The 22361-nt window shown below is 43.8% G+C and overlaps 6 protein-coding genes across 6 annotated transcripts; 2 read left to right on the top strand and 4 right to left on the bottom strand.

Moving 5' to 3' along the window:
* Nucleotides 1–786: 786 nt before the first annotated feature.
* Nucleotides 787–4051, bottom strand: LOC128718054 (WD repeat-containing protein on Y chromosome). Its single transcript, XM_053811727.1, has 3 exons — nucleotides 3668–4051; nucleotides 1592–3606; nucleotides 787–1516 (listed from the first exon to the last, which is right to left on the bottom strand). Exons 1-3 carry the CDS (start codon nucleotides 4049–4051, stop codon nucleotides 787–789), a joined length of 3129 nt encoding a protein of 1042 aa, XP_053667702.1.
* Nucleotides 4052–5651: 1600 nt separating this feature from the next.
* Nucleotides 5652–6566, top strand: LOC128715099 (uncharacterized). Its single transcript, XM_053809984.1, has 2 exons — nucleotides 5652–5736; nucleotides 5806–6566. The coding sequence occupies exons 1-2, from the start codon at nucleotides 5652–5654 to the stop codon at nucleotides 6564–6566; spliced, it is 846 nt and encodes a 281-aa protein (XP_053665959.1).
* Nucleotides 6567–6808: 242 nt separating this feature from the next.
* LOC128707380 (pre-mRNA-splicing factor 18) lies at nucleotides 6809–8172 on the bottom strand. The gene is made up of 3 exons (XM_053802332.1): nucleotides 8154–8172; nucleotides 7866–7930; nucleotides 6809–7798 (listed from the first exon to the last, which is right to left on the bottom strand). The coding sequence occupies exons 2-3, from the start codon at nucleotides 7926–7928 to the stop codon at nucleotides 6809–6811; spliced, it is 1053 nt and encodes a 350-aa protein (XP_053658307.1). The 5' UTR covers nucleotides 7929–7930; nucleotides 8154–8172.
* A 964-nt stretch (nucleotides 8173–9136) lies between these two features.
* On the bottom strand, nucleotides 9137–10634 carry LOC128718053 (60S ribosomal protein L4). Its single transcript, XM_053811726.1, has 3 exons — nucleotides 10614–10634; nucleotides 10079–10505; nucleotides 9137–10002 (listed from the first exon to the last, which is right to left on the bottom strand). The coding sequence occupies exons 1-3, from the start codon at nucleotides 10632–10634 to the stop codon at nucleotides 9137–9139; spliced, it is 1314 nt and encodes a 437-aa protein (XP_053667701.1).
* An 885-nt stretch (nucleotides 10635–11519) lies between these two features.
* On the top strand, nucleotides 11520–12240 carry LOC128707139 (pre-mRNA-splicing factor SPF27). Its single transcript, XM_053802086.1, has 2 exons — nucleotides 11520–11594; nucleotides 11659–12240. The coding sequence occupies exons 1-2, from the start codon at nucleotides 11520–11522 to the stop codon at nucleotides 12238–12240; spliced, it is 657 nt and encodes a 218-aa protein (XP_053658061.1).
* Nucleotides 12241–15191: 2951 nt separating this feature from the next.
* Nucleotides 15192–20323, bottom strand: LOC128719055 (protein jim lovell-like). The gene is made up of 6 exons (XM_053812676.1): nucleotides 20243–20323; nucleotides 17941–18382; nucleotides 17689–17853; nucleotides 17543–17617; nucleotides 15431–16943; nucleotides 15192–15342 (listed from the first exon to the last, which is right to left on the bottom strand). Exons 1-6 carry the CDS (start codon nucleotides 20321–20323, stop codon nucleotides 15192–15194), a joined length of 2427 nt encoding a protein of 808 aa, XP_053668651.1.
* Between the last annotated feature and the right edge of the window lie 2038 nt (nucleotides 20324–22361).

Genomic DNA, 22361 nt, shown 5'->3' with positions numbered 1-22361 from the left:
AGATAACAATCGAAGAAGCGATGCTAAACATTGCAAAGCATGAATGGAAATGAATGATTGCGCAATTTTATATTTATTCGCTATGCACCATGAAGGAATTGGTGCGCAAATGATAGGCTGGAGAGTATACCACCGCTTTGAGAAAATCGCTCTCCTTTAAAAATATTTAGTTGAACATTGAACCAACGTAACTTTTTGGTACTGCATGCGAAATTTAAAACGGCCAATAATGATTCTAGAACACGAATGAAAGAGACTCTCAGTCCGTTGGCTATAGTGTGTAAATATATACAGTCATTTAACTAGTAAGCTCGTACTCGTGCTTAGGAACGTTCGGAATTGAAACACTCAATATACTAAGTTATGGAGGATAATGTAGAGCGAACAGAGTACAACATCCTCAACCATGTATGCATATTGACGCTCACATTCATCGTTTTTGAATCGCCACAGAACTGATCGATAAACTGCCCGTATTTAGTGGAATCCGAACAGTCTGCATGCTTACCGTACTATGGTTACATTTAGGGAAATGCAATCACGCCCGAGGAAAGGGACGATATTTATAGTACTCCGTTAGACTGTAATCGTACAATGCAATGCAATGAGCGTAGGAAAATGGGTTTCTATCATCGCAGCCAATTTTAATCTTACAATTGCGTGGAAGCGCAACAAGCGTCCAAATACAGCAATAAAAACCTACTCAATTTGAGATTACTTTTAAACATAAATGTGTTCGTCATAGCATCCATATTCCCAAAACATCCAACCTGTCGAGACCAACCTTCATGGATCGCGGTCATGCGGTTCTTTTTTAAATGTTAGCATTTTCGTTCTCTTCAGTATCAGTTCAACTTGCGGCGAGTATTCCACAGGTTTAATGGGAAACTGCACCATGTGCCCATACAACGGCAACGAGGGATAGGTTTGTTCCAACTTTATCGTCCGCAATTTGGGTTCTTTGGATGGTACCTTCAGCACAGTTGTATTCACTATCGGTTCGATTAGCGCGCTACCATACGTCTCTATCGCTGGTGTGTGCTTTTGTCGATCCGCCGAACCAGTTGCGTTGCTTGTTAGACCACCACCGCCGCCACTACTTAGGGTCCGTATTCGTGGGAAATCTTTGCCACCTCGTAACACTTTCGCCGTGGTAAAACTTACCTCGCGCTGCAAATCCGGTGGTATGCGGAAACGATATTCTTCTGGCGGAGGTAAATCAGTTGCCAATGGGTCCCAGGTGACAGGGCTACCCAGCAGACCAATGTAGCGTCCAGCGAGGGTCCACAGGCGTATAGTGTGATCACTACTGCAGCTCAACAACAGACCCGTGGCGTCCAGATATACCAGGCCGGTAACGCAGGTCCGATGCGCTTGGTAGGAGTTCAATAGCCATGGTTTGGGTTGATCTCTGGCCGATCGTTTAGCACGACCCGGTACAACATCGTTAAGGAGGAATGGAAACATGACTCTTAGCGCCGGTTTATTCACATGGAATTCATCTTCGTTAGGTATCCTATATGGGTAGATAAATTCAACGATAAATATGTTCTATTTACAATTTTTCATAGTACAGGGCAAATATACTCACCAGCAATTTTCAATGTACCACGTTTTAACGTATCCTAATGCTGTACCGGTAAAGAGAAATCTGTTTGCTTTGTCAGTTGCCATCGTTATTATCCTATCACCTGCCATATGGATTCCATTGAACTGTCCCTTGAACTCTCCTTGTGGGTGATGAGACCACACCTGAACTATTCCATTATCAAGCGAACCAACCATTGTTCCGTACTCGGCAAGCATCGGACGGTTTGCGAGAAACAGTAACGACTGCATCGAAAGCCGTCGCATCTGTTCTAACCCGGATGGCATTACGACTCGGGACAGACGACGCTGCACCAATTGTCGAGAACCTCCCGCAAACATAGACCGTCTTGGAGCCAATTTGTGTGGTTTTGATTCTGGAACTTCGCGGAATAAGATCGGTATCCGTGTTCGGGGATTGGTTGCATCATACTGGCAGTACGGCTGTCCTGTTTCCAGCATCCAAAAAACGAGTTGCCCAGAGAAACTGGATGTGGCCATCACGCCAGGCATCGTACCACTGACCGCCGCACAAAGAATATCATCCGAGTGCAGTTTGCGCCACTGCAGTCCGCGCGGGTACTCATCGTTCTCCGTGAACGCAGCGAATTCTACGACTCGATGGTTCCAGCCCATTGCTAGTATACGGTTCGCTTGCCAAAATACGGCTGTCACTTCGCAATCGTCGTCCATTTGTATCGTGCGCATGCACGTTCGACCACTAATGTTCCAGATTTTTAGCGAACCATTGCGTGCACCGGTCAATAGCAACTGCTGCTTCCCATCAAAGCACGCTGCCGTGATTTCTACCGGTTCCAGCACTCCATTACGTATCTGCGTGTGCGCTTCCGTGATGACCGTCATCTTTCGATTCAACCGGTGGTCCCAGACTATGACGAAACTGTCGAACCCGCAGCTGACCACCAGTTGGTACAGATCATTGTACAACAGCACAGATACGGTCTTAGTATGACTATCGCCATCCGTACGATCTAGTGCAATCTCAGGACAGCAGGCTGTAACAAATAATTTGTTACTGGCTACTACAAGCTCCCGCTCACGCATATTGTAGTAGGCACAGGCCGGAGTGCCTTTCACGAGCACGGTCGAAAACTGGCAAAACGTTTGCAACAAGACCCGATTGCGCACATCCCACACCTTGATGATCTTCTTCTGATCAAGGCTGTAAATCTTCTCGCCATTATCTTGCAGGAACACGAACGTAATGCTCGCCGTGTGCCCTACCAGCACAACGGACGGTTTATCAGGTCGGTGTATATCCCACAAACGAAGATCACTATCCGGTCCACCAGAAACAAGCAGTTCGTTGAAGGGTTCAAACGCGAAACAAGTCACGCCACGTGGAACGACAAACCTCGTCAACAATGTAACAGGAAGTTCCAGTGAGTGAATAATCATGCTGCATGGTTGTTCCGAACGTGATCGTCCTCGAGTGGCAATTAGAGGATCTTCTTCCGCGCACGCTACGAAACTTTCCAGACTATCAACAAATCGTATCGAACGTACTATATCGGGTAGAAGACGTCCATAATCGAGACATTCCAGCGGTGAATATTTTCCACAGGAAACGTCTTGTAAGGATACGCGCGTGATTGTGGTGAATGTTTCACTCGATGATGTTGCTTTTCTTTCTGGATGAAACACAAACATGCGTATGTGACCGTCGTAGTCACCCGTAATAAGCTTGCCAGCTTCAAGACGATTAAAGCGATACGCCATTGCACTGACAGGATGCGGAAGTCGTTCAATCACCAGCTTCAACGTGAAGGACGACGCAACGACATCATAGAAGCGAAGCTCCGTTTCCAATCCAGCCACGCAGAACATACTCATATCTGGAAGAGGAACAGTGTCGAGAACCCAAGTTTTGGATCGTTTCAAATTCGAAGGTGTCGTTCTAGCCATCATGGCCGGTTTCCAGTCTTCCGTCCAAAATTGTATCACACCCTCGCGAGACGTTGTTATCCAGTGTCCTTGCGACCAACTTATACCGCCGTCCTGAATGTATGAGAATTCTATCAATAACTGCGTCGGAGTTCGAAATATTGAGCACACTTACGTAGTACACCATTGGACAAAAATCGATCTTTGTGATAGTGTACACCTGGCGGCGCAACTTTAGACATAGTTCACCCGAAATAGGAGGATCAAGCGATTGTTTTACACCCAGTGGATCGTCGTCCTGGAAGCCGAGTATAAGATAGCTGATAAATTCGTCCCACTGGCAGTACTCATCGTGGTCGGTGTTTATCTGCAGACACAAGTTTCGATACTCCTCATCGGTATATTCCAGCCCAATTCCACACAGCAATTCACGTAATTCCACCAAGGTAAGATGGTCGTTTCTCCTACGGAACTGTCTGTGTAGAAATTCTATCTGTTCAACAGTAACGAAACGATGAATTTCCTTTTCTGGTCTGGTGAAAGATAATCTACCGGCCATGTTGCAAAGCGACAAATGTACTGTGTACTTGGATCGGTACTTAGCTTTTCAGCTCACATCGACTTGCTTTTGTGATCATATTATTCATATTATGATATTTAATCATACTCCTAGATTTTTCAAAACCTGGACACGATGGACAACTGCATCACAGAGGGAGTTGGTGGTGTTTATTGGGCGACAAAAGGAGGAACAGTTAATGGGACACACTGTTAGCCATCACACATCAGATACCAACCAAGTCAGGAGAGGGTCACCAGATCATATTTATTTAGTTTAGTCAAAAGAAGCTTGTGATTAAAACTGTTGAAAGCTGCCCTAAAGACGGTGTAGATTACATCTACCTGGCGATCTTTCACTATATATTTGAACATAAATGATACCAGGCACGTTAGAAGTAGGCGACCGCTTAGGCATAAAACGGTTAGAAGTAGGCGACCGCTTAGGCATAAAGCCTTGTGGAGCCTGGGACACATGTGATGAAACGCTAGATCGGTAAACGACAAACTCCAAAACGTTTACCCTTAGTATCGATATGCCTCTAAAATTGACAATATTATTATGACATCCGTTTTTTATGGATAAGGACATGGAAGGCACATTTCCAAAGCAAAGAAAGCAATTACCACTAACAGACATATGGGAATAGATGGGAGAGGATAGGGGCGAAGAACGAGGTGCAACTTTTCAGTAAGTAAAACGGTAAGATTAGATAATACTGCACAGAGAGACGATATAGTTACAAATTATAACATCAGAGTATACCTGCGAGTAACAGACAACAAGCTGTTCCATCGTAGGGCCGTCTTTGCCAGCAGCACTTTGCGAACAGAAACATAACGCCTGCTGTCCTACACAACGATTCTTAACAGCTTCATGCAGAACTGTACCTTCTGCAGTTCTTGGATGAGACTGCGAATGGCCAGCATCCTTTAAACGTCTGGTTCCATTCAGGCCATCGTTTGGGGAATTTTAGAGTATACATGGGAAGCACGCCAGGATAGTGCATTGTCATACTGACCAATCCACGGAAACACATATTACTTCGGTTTCATCCATTCCAACCCGGATGCATCCCGGAGTTTGCGGGTTTCCGGTAGGTTCTACCGAGCCTTGACTAGTCTGAGTGAATGTTTGCGCGGTAATTCACAGATTGGTTGCAATTTATACAATTTTATACTACAAGTGGTATTTTATAACTAAATTTTACTTCTTTACTACGCAATTTTCCACAGCAACCGGCTCAATGGTATGAATATTGCAACTTGCAATGACCATATGAGTAGCCCTTTGTGCAATGTTGGCAGAGCAATAGAAAAATACAATATTGTAAACAAATCAGCTGTCATTCGTATTCTATCGCGGAAAGGGAAAATCGACGACACAATTAAATTCGCGTTGATTAGATAACGTCGCGATACGTAGGCTTGCGTCGTTGATACACGGTTACGCTTTTGTTGATTGTTTATCCTCAACATAGTTGCCCTTGATATCTGTTGCGTGTGGGTGAATCGAAAACTTACTTCGACTGTGAATGCAGTAAAACAAATTCTATCCTTTATCCCCATCTTTTACGACGGCAAAGAAGGCTTTACCAAAAATGGCTTTACGACTAAACGAAACGATCGGGTTCATTGGTGGTGGCAATATGGCTTATGCTATTGCGTCTGGTCTGCTCAACAAAGGTTTTTTATCCAATGCAATAATATATTATCCTTTCCGAGCTAATGTATTCCCATCCGTTTCTTCCTCAGGTGTCGTGAAAGCGGAACAGATTTGGGTTTCGGCCACAAACCTTGAGAATCTGCGAAACCGTTGGAGCCCACTGGGAGTTACGCATGTTACCAGTAATAACAAAGAAATAGTTTCCGAAGCGGACGTTATTTTTATCTGTGTGAAGCCACAAATTTTCCCCCAAATAGTGGGGGACTTTAATTATGCAGCAGAAAATCATATAAATTTGAAGGTTAAACTATTTGTTTCTATAATGGCAGGTGTTACGCTTCATCGCTTGAAGCAACATCTGCCACTGGTAGACAATTCTAAGTTGGTCCGCGCAATGCCCAACACGCCGATGCAAGTTGGCGTTGGTTGTATAGTGTTTTGTCGATCGTGCTCCACCAACGTTATCGAGCCTCTGTACGAAGACGTTAAGTTAATGTTTGGAACTCTTGGACTTGCTTACGAAGTGCAGGAAAGCCAAATTGACGCCGTTACCGGGTTGGCTGGCTGCGGGCCGGCTTATGTGTACGAATTTATCGAAGCGCTGGCCGATGGAGGAGTGAAACAAGGTATCCCACGTGCAATGGCCCTGCAACTTGCTGCCCAAACGGTAATGGGTGCGGCAAAGACCGTATTGGATACGGGCAAACATCCTGCCGTGCTAAAGGACGAAGTATGTTCACCAGGAGGAGCGACTATACATGGAGTACATGCATTGGAGACGGGATCGATGCGCGGCACCGTTATGAACGCAGTGGAGCGAGCAACTAATCGAGCCAAACAGCTTTCCTAAGTTGGTGTGTTATGTTTGTATATACATGTTGTACTGTTAACATGAATTTATCGAATCATCTCCATTGCTTACATAAAAAGGAAAATAAAATGTATTATTTTTTATTGCCAATACTCTGGTCTGCTGATTAACCGTTTGTCAATGAAAATAGGTTCTAATCTCATATCTTAATGCTATTTTCTGATGCACGGTGCATACGCCATGCTTTCGTCAGCTGGTCTTGTTGTAACTCCGACTTATATTTAATCCTGTCTATCCTTTTTACTAACGTACTCTACGCACCGCGAGGGGTCGGTTGGGAAATATTCCTGCATTTTAGTCATCAGTCGTTTCAACCCTTGTATGTACTTTCTCTGCGTTTCATCGTTCATGACGTGCGCCACGTTTTTCGAGAAAATTTTTTCACGCCCCGTACGTGCATGAATACCGACCATAGTGACACCGATCGGCCACGGTGCATTTCCGATGGCCATGGTCAGATAAGCATCGCTTGCATGAATATAGTCACGCTTTAGTAAACTTTTTGTAATGTCCGTAAGGCTGTCGAGGATATCCTCGGGGATGGTTTTGTTCTTCAGCTTACGAAGCAACGGCTTCAGATACAGTCGCGTCTGTTCAAAGGTAGCCCGTGCTATTTTGCCCTTGGTAGCCATCCGCTCTGCGGCCGTCACCGCACTCAACTGATCGTTCCACATTTTAAGCAAGAACTGAATGAGCGTCATTATTACGTGACAGTCGTGATCCTTTCCGCTACGCCCTAACCGAACAGCCATTTCCTGTATCGATTCGTAAGTGACACTTTCGTCAATGGCGTAATCTTCGTTGGAATTTTTCGCTTTGCCCATACCGGGTGCTTGTCCGTTAGAGGTAAGAATTTCATTGAGATACTCCTCGTCGACCTGTTCCATCGCTTCCTGAAAGTCGTTCCGGAAGCCTCGATTAATTTCCGGGGTCGATATTTCCAACTGGTGCAACCGATGGCACGATTCTTTTTCCGATTCGCCAAACAGCAAAATAGGTTCGCCGCGTTCCCGTAGCTTCCTTATCACTTCCGACCGAGGTAGCTTTTTGAAGTCATATTTTGGGTCAACTCCCAGTGTGGATTGGCCATCTTTTTCAGTTAAGCCGTTGATAGTAGTTCCATCAAATTTATTCAATCCACTCTTTTCAAGATACTCAACCTCTTCCTGCGCCAAAAGTTCACCACGCTTGAAAAACTTCTTTTTCGCATCCTGGAATGATACCAGTAGACATTGGTTACTATATGAAAGTAATGATCATGGAAGCAATGGCACATACCACAAGCTTTTTATCTTCCAGCAGCTTTCTTTTTTTAGCTATTTCTGCCTTTAGAATATCCATTGCACAACAAAATAGTAGGACCACACCGAAATACGTATTTCTTTTTGTTTAGGAATTGAACATTTTGTAAACAAACTCAATTGACAGCAAATGCGGCTCAAGTACAGCACTTCTACATGTGAAATGTGGTACTAAAAGAATTCGAGAAAAATTTAAATTCATCGTTGTTTTTTAAACTGAATATTGAACTAGGCGGCTAAATTAATTGTTGATTTTGTTGAAATAATAAATTCTCAAATAGATTCGTGATTCGTGGAAATACTAACCAGCGGCAGGATGACTTCTTGATTTGATCTTTCCACCACAAGACTCATGTTTATTGTGGCATGAAAATAAAGTCCAAATAGCAATTGATGCAGAGTCGTTATGGAACAATTCTGTTGCTTCCGTAGCGAATCAAATACTAGAAGAAAGATCACATATCAAAAGAATTTGATCTGGAAGAAATTCACCGACCGGAATAAAATGCGCTACATTGGGGAAGGATTCGAATCCTCTTCAAAGTCCTATAGGTTTTCCTGCCCAATTTCTATTCCACCACGTCCTCGTCGTGCTGAGTGGAAGCAAGTCTGACTGTATATCCAAGCATGGGTACACAGGCTTATTTTTAACCAAAGTGTAAGGACCCTTTGGCGGATGATAACGCATGACAAAACAAGAGAGCGGTTAGTCCTGGACTCTGAGCTCCCTGTATGTCAAAGACGCTAGACGCTTCAAAGACTCTCCGATATGACTCAAGAACAATATTAATACAATGATCATATTATTCTATAGCTCTCGCATGCTTCGACGAATGCACCAGGCATCAGAACACTGGCTTTTGAGAAAATTCCCCTCAATCCTTAATGAAGCTTTTCTCATCATGTTCATGTAGGACATTCAAGAAATTCCTGCGAAAGCATCCGCGCTATCAAAAGTTCAATAGATTTTCACGCGCACAGCGTGTTACTAAACAATTCGGCCACAAATCATAGCGGAGAGATTCTACAACTCGCTTTATTAACTTTTGTTAAAATTTTAATAAATCCCACCCTTTCCTACTATTTTATGATATACCACTTTCGCTGGGACAGTGAAACAAATTAATGCAACGTTCTTTCCACCACAGCTGTAAGGACTGATGGCTTTACGGATTTATTTCTGTCGATGGAAATTAGAACATGTTACCAATAAAGTATGCATACCGCAGCAAACCAGCATTCATGCATTTACTTCTTTACGACCTTCTTCAAGGCTTTCTTGCCAGCTTTCGCGTTCTTCTTCTCCGGCAGTTTTCCGTCCTTTTTGGCGGCCTTGTAGTCAGCCAACTTCTTGTCGACTTTCGCCTTTCGTGAATCCAATCGCTTCTGCACTCGCTGCACTCGTCGCTTTTGTTGCTCGATGTAAAGGACAGCCTTGTGCTTGGCATCCAGTGGTTTCTTGCTGGCCTCCGCCTTTGCCACCAAACGCTCACACTTGCGCAACTTCGTCATCAGCTGAGCGCGACGCTTCGTCACGGCGGCGTACGGGTTCAGCTTCAACATTTGCTGGGTGTTGGTCAGCGGGTTCAAACGGCGCACATATCTATAAACCTTCCTCTTCGGGGCCTTAAGCACACGACGGATTTCGTCCGATTTCAGCAAACGGGCCAGATCGGTATTGGCCATGATTGGGGTTGGCAGATTGTAACCCTTCTTCATGCGGGACTTCTTTTCCCAGGTGCCGTACAAAGCGTCCAGCTTAGCAAACGCCGACTCGGTCCAGATGCACAGACGGCCAACATGACCACCAGGAGCCAACTTCAGCAAGCTCATCTTCGACACCTTCATCGTATCTACGCCGGGAATGTTGCGGAACGCCTTGCGTAGACCTTCATCCTGGTCGTAGATCACCAACGGTCCACGACGCTGGATGCGACGACGGTTGCGCATCTTACCGCGACCGGCACGCAGACGCTGCGACTTGTACACCTTCTGTACATCAGCCCAAACCTTGGACCGGCGCAGGAAAGTGACCGCCTGCTTGGTTTTCTTGAACTTCTGGATGTCGTTGGAAACTACCAAAGGCAGCTCAGAAATTCCATCGATGATATGACCTACGATAAAAAAGCGCACAGTTATTAGCACACGGTGATAAGCAGGAAAAATAAGAAATCTGTGGCTAGTACTTACCTCGCGATTGCACCAGAGCAGGTACACCGGTGGCGGCCAGAGCAGAAACCAGAGCGTAACGCTTCAGGTTAATGTTAATCTTGCGATGCCAACGGCGCCAGGTCTTGGTCGGGGCAAACATGCGCCCACCACGACACATGTTACCGTACGCACCCTGACCGGAACGGTGAGTACCACCACCGCGAACACGCGGAATACGAGCCACCGCACGGCCAGTACCCCATGATTCAGCCGACGTTTGGTGACCGGCAGCCTCACTAACAGCGTACGGCTGGCGACGATTACGGCGCATCAGCTGCGACACCTCGCTCACAACATCCGGACGGATCGGAGCCTTGAAAATTGCTGGCAAAGCAACTCCCTTGTCCTTCACCGCCTCATTTTTGTCAGTGTACACACTGACCAAAGGGCGCGCTGCCGTTAAACTCTGCAAAGATAAACACATACATACATGCACATTGTTAGAAAACAATTGATCGAAATAAACCACAACAGCGGACGGACACAAATAGAAAACAATTTCACAATTCTTCACATCGAAATATTCTGCAGTCATTGTGGTAAACAAATATTTTATGCGCTTTTTTTATCTCATGCAACACACGTTTCCGGTATTCTCGTCTAGGGTACGGCACGACTAAGGCACGCAGCAATCCATGCTCAATATCAACCGCAACAATAACAACGAGAATTCACCGTTCATTAACAACTGGGGAATGCTCAATTTTTCCATCGTACATAATCGCATCTACAAATATTTCAGCGACGGCTTAGATTCATTTCGATTCGGTGAAAAACAACCACTCCACATTCATTGTGGTACCATCCGCAGATCACACAAACACATAACAATATGGCTACTTTCTGTTCCATTTCTGCAACTAACGAATTATTCTGCGGCTGCCCAAGCTTTAGCGCATCTTTTACCGTGTGAACTTACCATTTTCGTACAAGTTTACACCCAAATTTTCACAATTTTTGTTGGCTGCTCCAATAAAGCACGTCCACCATGCCACGGGGGACTGAAAAAGAACTATTCAAAGCGGAAGCACCCCGGTCCGGCTTTTCCATGACAGTTGTCAACATGACGGAACTTCAGTTCAGTGGAGTGTTGAAATTTTCTAAAAATGCATATTTTGATGAATAACCGGTTGTACATGTTGAAAAACTAGCTGATTCTACTACAATTTTTAAGAAATGAACTTCTGTATTGAAATAAGTCTTGTTTCATCACGAGTTGAACAATTGTTATGATATTGTTATTGTCCTGCAAAAAAGCCTATTTGGCCATGTTTATAACGGAAAGCCTTTTCGGTACACATACGCATACACAAACTGTCAACATAATTGTTGTCAAACATAAAAAATTAAACGCTGCAAAAGCAAATGCTAATTTCGACTGATTCGGCGGTCTAAAATTGAAACAGGAAATCCCAATAAAATGGCCGGTGAAGTTTTAGTAGACGCTTTACCATACATCGACCTTGGCTACGATGATCCTGGCGTGCGGGAAGCGGTACATAACGAAAATTTGTATACTAATCTACATCTCATACTAATGCAGTTCGTTTCCATTTCAGGCCATCGCTATGGTAGAGGAAGAATGTCGCCGATATCGGCCAACGAAAAACTATTTAGAACATTTGCCTGCCCTGAATACGACCGCGTTTGAGACCGAACTAATGGCTGCCGAATTCGAACGTATTCAAAACAGACTCCCAATGGAACCGCTCAGTATGAAACGATACGAACTTCCACCGCCACCAGCTGGCAAGATGAACGAAGTATCGGCATGGGGCGAAAGTGTGGACAATTCGATGGCGCAGCTGGAACATCAGGCTGTACGGGCCATGAATCTTGAGCTAATGGCTGATTATGGGTGTGAAATGTGGAAATCTTACTTGGAAACGTTGGTAACGATGCAGGCGAAATGTCAGACCAGATTGGCGGAGGTGAAGAAAGAAATCCAGGACGTAAATTGGGCTCGCAAGACAAAACAGACGCAAGGTGGCGAGAAGCTGCGCTCATTAGAAGCACAGTGGGTGATGCTGGTATCGAAAAACTACGAAATTGAGCAGGCTTGCGCCAAACTAGAAGAACAAATATACCATAAAAAGATGGAGTGCAAAACGTATGAAAAAACGCCTGACAAAGAGCAATAGGCAGAGTAAAAAGTGGAAACTTAATAAACTAAAATATATTTAAAAGTATTGCAATGTAATGATTTTTGACATCACTTTTTTCAGTATCATTTTTGAACATGCACAGCACAGTTGGTTCGTTAAGCCATTTTGCAGTACAAATCAGAGACAAACATTTTTTTAAAATTAAGAAAATTCATCATGAAATCTAAATGGCATAATTATCATTAAAAACATATGTAAAGCATTTTTACACCATAATGTATATTGTAAGCTAAAATAGTTCATCTAAGAATAAGTAGCGCTTGCACGTAAGTTGAACATATGGTTATCTGTAAATATCCATCCCTTTACTCTACGTAAGCTGATTGATTTGAGATCGTCGTTTATACAGAGGTCAGTGATGTGAGGTACCAATCTACAACAGATCTGGTCGTAGATCGGGCAGCTTGTAATTTGCAAAATGAAACGGTGGACCCGACGGTGACGGTGATCGGCTTCCATCGTTTCGTGAACTTTTTTCCACACTCGACGTACTAATAGATTGGGCAGGTCTGTCAGCCATGCTCATATTTTCGTTTAACTGCTGATTGTACTGTTGTAAATCGATTTGGTTCGGTTGTTGAATAATCGGAGACGGTGCCGATATGTCCATTGCTGCCATTTGTTGCCGATTTGTAACACTGCCCGGATACATGGCCGTTCGGCCACGCTTTCTTCGTGGGAGTATACCTTTACGAGCCATGTAGAAGCTAAACGAAACGATAAAGCAATGTAATGCAATCGTTTTTTTCAGTAGAATTTGCTAATGTCAATAGGATATACGTACCGAATAGTAGAAATCGGAATATCAAACTTAAGGCTAACGTTTTGGAATGTGTCTCCGCGCGATACGTACTCCGCCGCCTGTTTGAGAATCTCTTCTGATCGACGCACCCGACGACCTGCAGAGCCGGTGTCTTGTTGTGGACCCTGTTGAGTGTTCGACTGATACTCACATGTTACATTGGCCAACGCAAATTCTGATGGCAAATCTAAAAGATAAACACGCATGTATGAAGAAAAATTTAAATGAAATATTTTTCCTTTGTTAATATTTTTCTCTTTTGCAATCGATGTCATCAGCACTGAAGTGAAATATCCCACTATCGTTCTTATAAATAGTTTACTGGTATTTCCTTTGCTTGGATTTTGTGTATGCACAATATATTCGGTATATCCTGTCATAAGTTCCATCTGTTTGTCTCGCACGATTTCGCATAGACGCCTTTGTAAAAAATAGGTGAGGATTCACTCAACATTATTCACCATACCGGTTCGCTATCGCCTATTTACTGTAGTATATAGCTACTGCATTCTTACTTTCTTATGAGACATGGGCAAGAAATAAACACCTTCACCAAACGTCACAAAGTGGTAGGAAAGGATAATGAGAGCAATAATCGAACGGCTGGCGACGACTGATGACTACTACAAATGGATTGGTACACACTAGCATCGAACTAATTTATCGGCACAACTATTACCTAAGTACGACGGCAATTAAAAACCTATTTCGCTAATATTCGGTTTAATTTCGTGTCAAATGGTGAGATTTAGTTTGGCTTGTTATACCCGTCCATATGACAATAAATATTGATTTCCAATGTAAAGAGGAATAATTGAGATAAGGAATACAAATGTAGCAATCTACAGGTAACTGAACATAAGCGTTGGAACCGATTTGTCGATCAGAGCTCGCTTTAAATAAAGTCAATCACAATCAAACTAAATATTAACTTATGCATAAACTATACCTTCTTGCACTAAAATATATTGCCACCGATTTTATCGAATAAAAACAAACATAAAAAACAAAAAGGTGGAACAAAATACTAAAACTTTAAGCACATACAATGGTTAGAATATTCTCTGGTTTGAAATAAACAAAACAAATTTAAACTATCTGCTTAAGAAACAGATGATGACTAGAAAACCATCACTTGTTTAGAATCAAGAGGATGGTAAAGTATAACTTTCGATTTTAAGACTTGTCTAGATGAATCTATGCTTTCCTTCGTTTCGTCTACTTTGGCCGTTAGTATAAACAACTTTATAAAATACAAATCCGCATCATTCCGCATTCTATTACATTTCTTTTGTCATATGCAGTGCGTGCGGTAGCTTGAACGAATTCGAAATCAATATTACCATCAAGCAAACGTTTACCCACGGGTGTAGTTAAAACGTATACAAAACTATTTGGTTAAAAGTAATGGGTATTACTGACTATACGATAAAAATGGGACGATTCCATATATCGTGCTTCACCATACTTGGCAAATGGAGTGTTATTAGTTCAAGGAAATAAGTTGCCTTGCATGTTGTTCAATGGCTGCCATTGCTGCAACTCTTCTCACGTAAATGGTTCACCTTTTCAAGGAAAGTGAAAGTTGATAAATTCTATGCTCATCGTCACTGTAAAATATAGTTTGTAAAATAATAATAGCAATAAAATGTATATATATCTATACTCTTACCATTCATTTCCCTGGGACTATCTTTATCTTGGCATCTATTTCCTTCCCTGCGCAATGTCTTTTAGTACATCGCAGTGTAACATCATTTGAATTCGTACGTACATATATGTTCTTATTGTATATATATCTATAATGTTTGTTTCTTCCTTTACTAACCGCCGTTTACGTTCTTATTTTGTTGTTTCGATTCTCTTTTGGCTGATTCTAGAAACCCTACACTCCACTCTCGTTTCCTGCTTTCGTGGGGGTTTATCCCCAAGTTATGGGTATAGTAGTATTGGCAACGGTTGAAACTGATGCTGCTGCCTGCGGTACAGCAGCACTAGTGGGATTAGCAAAGTGGAAGTTGGACTGTAACAACACGTTATCATCCGTTTGGCATAACAATGGTAGCATCGGTTGCATTTGTTGTCCCAGTTGCAGCTGCTGCAACCGTTGCTGTTGCTGCTGCTGCTATTGTATTTGGCTTGTTAATTCTTTAATGATGCGCTTTTTTTCTGCTGCTTCCTTCAGCTGCCTGGGCATCGGGTAAGCGGACTTTATGTCCCAACGCTTCATCCAATTCCGTAACGTTTTTCGAGGAACTTTGTGCATTTGTGATGCGCTATCGAGAGGAAAAGTAAATTCATGCTTATTATCTATTATACACCAAACCCAAATATCGGCGGTACGAGAGTTCATCAAATACCTACCGGTAGATACTTTCACCTGCTTTTACATCCATCAGGGCTGCCCACAGTGCTTCGGTGTTGTATGTGCGAGGTTGATTTCCCCGTGGATTGCGCAGTGTGAAAGCGATCGGTGGTGGCGTTCCATTCGTGTTTAGCAACTGATGGAAAGCTTCTTTCGAGCGGGCTGATAATCTGGGACGACGAGTTACCGATCGGGTCAAACTGTTTGTTTGCGAAACGCTGCCTCGTGCCTCCCGCTCTATTTTGCGAATCGTTAACGTCGAGGTAGCTCCGGTTCCATTGCCTATCGCTCCGGTTCTTCCATAGGTTCGTAAGGTAGAAGTTTTACTATTGGCACAGTTGTTACCAGAGTGAGATCCCTTTGCACCAGCACCAATGGCCATTAGGGGAGGTGGTTTATAAAGGATTTCATCTCCTTCGCTTTCGCCTCCGTTTGCAAGCATACTGCTATCTATCTCTTCCGCTAACAGCTCTATAGCGTACTGATCTCCGTACTCTTCTTCATCATCGTCCTCTTCCGCCTTATACCCACCACTGACGACTTCATTCAGTTGAGGAAAATTGGGCGAACATATTATATTTTCATACCCATCTCCATCGCTCACCGTGGAAGCATTCGTTTCGTCTCCGATACCCTCAGCATTGGGATGGCGCTCGTTTGCTTTAAGAATACGCTGTTGCTGTTTAACGTAAATGTCCATATCATTCCGGTTGTAGATCAGCGAGGAAACTATACCACTGGCATGTTGTTCACTGGCACTATCATTCTCACTGATGTTGGCACCGCTACAGCCCAGCACCAGCAAAGAGGATTGCGGTGTGTTTTTTCTTTTATCGCGGGAAGACTTGTTTGGTGATTGTTTTGCTTGATAACTTTCAAAGAGATTCTCAATAGACTTCACACGGATCGACCCCTTGGAACCGCTAGGAACCGTTCGTGTGGTGCTTATGGAAGAAAGTGATGGCACGGTACCTATCGAACGAGCACCATTAGATCGTTGTCCACCTTCCAGCGTGGTCGGTTGCAATGGTTCTCCCGATTTATTGGCACAATTACTGTAGGTCGATACCATGGAGGAAGCAGAAAGGGTGCGAGCTGAGGAACTGTTGGGTACTAATAGTTCGTTGTTTTTGGTGGAGTGATGCACTGTAACGCTTACTTTTTTTGCCTTTCTTCGCATTTCCAGCCTATCGGCACCTTCTTGTGTAGCCAGCGATTCTTCTGTCTCTTCTCTCACCTCCATCAGACCATTATCAACATCATCTTCATCATCACCTTCGTTCTCGTGGGTAAACGTATCGTAATCGTCCGGTACGCATTCATGGCGATCTGTATGATTTTGGGCCTGTTCTGACTTTTCCATCATCATTCTACGATCACCGATCATTTTTTCTCCCTCTTCCATCTCTTCCTCCATTCGGTCCCGCATCGAATCATTTCCAACCCGATCGTTCACTCGATCCTCTGAATCCATTGCATGAACGCCGAGGAACTGCTCGCAGCGAATCGCGTCTGCAAGTAGACACACAGGTAACGGTAAACATGAAATATTATAATAAATCCAAAGAGATAGAGAGAAAAAGACATTAAGTGAAGGCGATGATGTCATACAATGTTAATAATCAAAGGAATGTGTGAGGAAGGTAGACGAAAAACTTACGATGACCACAATCGGAAGGTAAACGTTAGGTAAACTAGTCTAAACTAGTGAAAATGTTGTCTAAAGGTAATTTCGACATAAATTAGTATGCATTAGGCGTATATAAGGAACATCAACCAGGCACCTCCATTTATAGAGTCAGAGATTTGGAATTATCTCTTTGACAAACTTTCACAAAGATATGACAAAATCTAACTGGGTTAAGATTTTATAAATCTTTTTTTTTTTTGCACACAGAAATGCGGTAACGAAATGTATAGCGTAAATTGAAATTAAATTTTGTCTGCATTTATAACAGACAGAAAAATTATATGAGTGTAACTTAGTTTCGCTGGAGAACACTATGTAATACGGTGTACCAATAATATCAACACTGATCGGATTTAAACTTTATATGAATTTATATTTGATATGATTTCGTTCGACATTATACCGAAAATAATAAACTTACCAGAAGCTCCTTTATCATTACTGTCCATTTCCAAGTCTTCATCGCCACATTGTCTGCTTGTGTCGTCATCATCATCTATGAGAAGGAACAAAGCCAAAATTCAGAACAGTTAGAATAATCCAAAACCAACCTCAACGACCGCTTACCGATAATTAAATCTTCTGTTTTTATGCACATTTCATTGCCACTTTCCCCGTTATCACTTCCATCCTCGTGGTGATGGCTGCTCGCATCAATAGGTTGCAGGTTTAAACTATTCAAAAGCTGTCTCTTTGGTCCACTAGGTGCGTTGCTTTGCTGTGATCGTGCATCTACAAATATACGAAGAAAAATGTCAATATCAAAATGTCAAAATCAATACACACTCACACTGGATATGGTTACATTGTTAAACTTACTTTGGTACTGACTGCCGCCATGTCGATTTGTATCGCGGTTGAATTCTACCTGGTCACCTGGTTCGCTACTGGCACTGTGATGTCGTTGTGGCTGGTAGTTGTTACCTCCCCCGCCAGCAGGTGGACTGTGTGTTTGGTTCAGGTTTAATGCTGCATCGGATCCGCAGAGACCGCGTATCTTCAATATTTCGGCACATTTCATCAGATCTGGTAGCCCGGCCTGAGATACGTTCACTTCTCCTTTGTACATGAAATCCACCAACGCCTGTATGGCCCATAGCTTAATGTCCCGCGGTAGGATGATGATCGGATGTTTGCAGGGATTTTCGCCGAGCAAATTTTCGAAGTAGGTGGAACAGGCGGCCAACACCAACCGGTGACAATGCACCTGGTGTCCCTCACAGGCCAGCGTTACATCAACGAACCTTTGACCGGCTAATAGCTGCGAAATAGTAACAGAAAGCAATTTGAAGTTATTCTACTGCTTTGGAAAAGATATTTTTTTTACTAACGGAAGAACGGCTAGATCGTATATATGTTTTACTAACGATACAGAAATACATACAAATTTATACAAAATATTTTATTTATAAAGGAAGAAGCATGCTGTTAGGGAAATTTAGCTAAACTAACGCATGCCGTCAAAAACGAAAGAGGCTAGAAGAACCGATCCACACAGATTCTTTTATGGCTTCTTTCAATGCTAAGGGACCCTCTTAAAAGGACGTTAATTATCAATCCTGAAACGTTCGATGACCCCAGACAAGGCAACGCTACAGGGAATAGTTCCGATACAAACATCGTTTACTGAGCGCAGACTCAAATAATGCCCTTTACACCGGATTGAAGCATCACGAATAGAAGTAACCAAAAAAAAAAGAGAAAATAACGTTCAAATTTCCTCATTACCCCTACATCCATGTAACACACTGGCCAAGGTGCTGAGGGGTTTGTCAACAACAAAAAAAGTTATCATTCGGATCAAGAATAAAAAAAAAGGATATTTTCATAGAAAAATAGAAAATGTTGTCCTTCCAAACGGTAATTCCCCTCCACCTTAAGACTCCAATGCGTAAGTGACCTTTAAAATGTGTTTAAACCCTTCCAAAAATTATTTTTTCTGCAATTTCGGCATTTTTTTTTTGTTCAATTGAAAGGCTACCGGTTAGTGAAAATTTCTGACAAAACCATTCACTGGACGACCCTAAACTCAGTACAAGATTACATACAACGGCATAGCGTAGAGCGCCTAGAGCGATAGAGCGAGGGCGAAATAAAAAAGGGAAGGAATGTAACTAGATGGGAAATACCGAAGAGCGGCGCATGATCACGTTTCACGGAACCCCAGGGCGTGCTATCATCGAAACGCGTGTCGCACAAATGGACCACATTGGAAACCAACTAAGCCAAACCAAGGGGTGCTTCTTCGCACGGTGATGCTGTCGGTCGCAGACCTTTGTTGGTTACGATAGCGCCAGAGCAAGAGCTGCACAATAACCGAAAGAGACGCCACGTTTGTACTCAGCAGCCCTTTCAAAATGGGAACCCTTCGAGTTGTAATGCACTTTGCGCTAAATGCTACCCCTAGGAGCTTGCGGTCCATGTCCGACGCTTAAGGGCAGGCCGTGTTCCGCACCCACCCGTTGTTTCAGCTTCGATTCTCGCATGTCGCCCTCCTTCTCTCCTTTGCATCATTTGTTTGACGTACTTATTATTACACCAACGCCAATTGGGCCGTAGCTTACCTCCGCTTGCACTAGCGGCCACAGTCGCAAGGACAGCCGTGCTCTCCCACAAAACCAGGCTAAGAAACAGTGTGCCACCAGAGTTGCCCTTTCGTGTCGATGGTTTCGCATCTTCGCATCTTTAACAACACAACCCCACGCGCGCTCCGATGACGAAAACGCACACAAGCGTGCACAGGCTGGTTACCATTGACAACACACCCTCTATCGTTTCGTCTCGGTGGGGTGTTGTGATTGTGGTAGTGATGGTAATACTAGTGTAGGGTAGGATAAAGGATGCGATGGGCAACGAAGATATCGCACGTAGTAGGAAGATTTGCTTGCACGCATGAATTGACGACGATGATATCGAAAGGGGTGGTCATATTTTGAGACCCTTGTTACAAATCGAGTACAGATTTTTCCTTCCCATTGCACATGTCCGGCAGTTGGTTGGTTGGTTATTTTGGACAACTTTTAAAATGAAATGAAATGTGGTTTCGTTGGAACAAAAATCCCGTTGGCTGGAACAAAAATCAATCGCTACCAGGAAAAGAAATATTTAACCTGGCACATACCTGTGGAAAGGCCGCTCCCAAGCTGCCCAGATGGCTGTTCCATCGTACACAGAATTGCTGCGATAGTCCGGTGGCACTCATGATGTTTGCGTGTGGTAAGTGCATGCACAGCACGCACCTTTTTATCACCACTGCTTAGTTCATGTGACTAGTTTCGAAGAACGGCATGCATCGGATAGTGGATGCTTAAACACTAGGAGCTGTGGAAAGAAGCAAGATGAACACTTTTCAGACCACACACACGCGAGCTATCCGCGACGTCTTGCCAATTAACACGCACGCTCTACGTGAAGGTGGAGAGCTCGGCGAATCGTCTCCTCGGAAAATCAATAACCGTGTAAATAGACTTCAGTACGTTCACAGGTAACTACACATCATCATCCGAGGAGCCGTTGCGCCGTGCTGTTCACGGAGGGCGCGCGAGATGTAAACTAACTGGGGACACAGGAGTCACAAAGCAGGCGAACCCTCGCAATGCGCCCAAAGAAGAGTACGTATTTCGCACACAAAGCGTGCAACCCCATTCTAAGCTTGTGCGATAAAAACAGCACCAACACACGTTCGCACACACCAACACACACGGATACAGCCCCGGCGCAGGGATATAGTCTCCTGAGGTCAAAGGTTCAAAGATCCCCTAGAATGAAACCCACCTCATCCTCATTACTAGTACGCACACCAGGACGCACCCACAAACACACAGGCTCTCACAGTGTCTTCTTTTAGTGGGGTGTATTCGTTCGGGGTGAATCTTTTAATCTGTTACCCATCTCGCTCTAGCTGCAACTGCTTACTGCACACGGGGGTGCTATTATAGACTCTAGTGCGACTGAATCATAGAAACCTATGGTCGCCGTATTCGCCCATTGAACATCACACTAGCGAGGGTTAGGGGAGAGGCGACGTGTCGCCTGCTATGCTCCTCTGCTCAGTATTTTCATCTTTCGCTGGCCCTACGACATCCAACTCAACAGCACACAACACAGGCGCGACCCTCTCGGCTGCACAGACTCTAGACAACGATTACGAAATGTCACACTCGCTGCTGCTCGCCTTCCTGTCGGTATTATCGATCATGAAACTTTTCGACCCCAATTTAAGGGTGCTCCCGAGAGAGCAAGGCAAACAATAACCTGGCCAGCCTGATTCGGCTTCCCCGTAGAGAGCTCCCATTTTCGGCAGGGTTGAATACACTGCCCACTTCTGCCGCTACTACTACTACTGCTACTAAGGCACGAAAGACCACTTTCATGTTCACATCATGTGGCTGATATTATTGCATCCGTAGCTGATAAAATTGCATCTTTTCCATAGTGATGTTTGATGAGATAAGCTGGTCAGAGATCCTTGCCGTATTCTGAAACACGCTAAAACATCGCGTACGCAAATCACAATCGAAAGAAACCTTTTTTTCACCTTGTCACTATGGCATCTTCGCCAGCACCACCGCGAAACGATGCATCACTGTTCGCGTTTGTATTCAAATGACGTTTTGTTCCGTGCCCCCGTACTTGCGCCCCGTTATCGTTTGCTATTGCACAACACTCGCCATCCGTCTCCGACAATGAAAACACTCGACTTGACACACACGCACCGAATTCACCACCGAGACGCCATTTTAGCATTAGAAAATGCATTGATTTAGCCTTCTCGCTTCTACAACGTGACTCCCACGTATCATCCCCTAAACGGCGACAGTTCCGGTCGTTTCCGTTTCGCTCCGATTGCTCACACTTGCGCGGAAAAAGGATACGCAGTCTGTGGATTGTTTTGCTTCGCTGCAGAAGGTGTGTGCGTGTGTGTGTGGTGATGTGACGCGTGCCAAACGCACGATTGTACGCACACAATGATCGCGATGTGTAAGTTTTGTTTTGATTATCTTTCTTTCTATACGGCCTTGTCATATGTGAGGCCGTCTGATGGCGCAAAAGTTGATAGAACAATAAACAACAGCACAACTGCATGTTAGTGAAAATAGCATCTCCCGTTTATCAAACTAAGGTCCCGATTATCGTAGGGTTGTTCTAAGACGGTCAGGAAACTTTGCATTACATTTTGTAAGTCCTAGTAACGTTTGCAGTACAATTATACTTTCAGCCACTGATATAACTCCAGCTTA

Source organism: Anopheles marshallii, chromosome 2, assembly GCF_943734725.1.
Source record: "Anopheles marshallii chromosome 2, idAnoMarsDA_429_01, whole genome shotgun sequence".
Taxonomy (NCBI): domain Eukaryota; kingdom Metazoa; phylum Arthropoda; class Insecta; order Diptera; family Culicidae; genus Anopheles; species Anopheles marshallii.
This window is presented reverse-complemented; position numbering and strand designations above follow the sequence as displayed.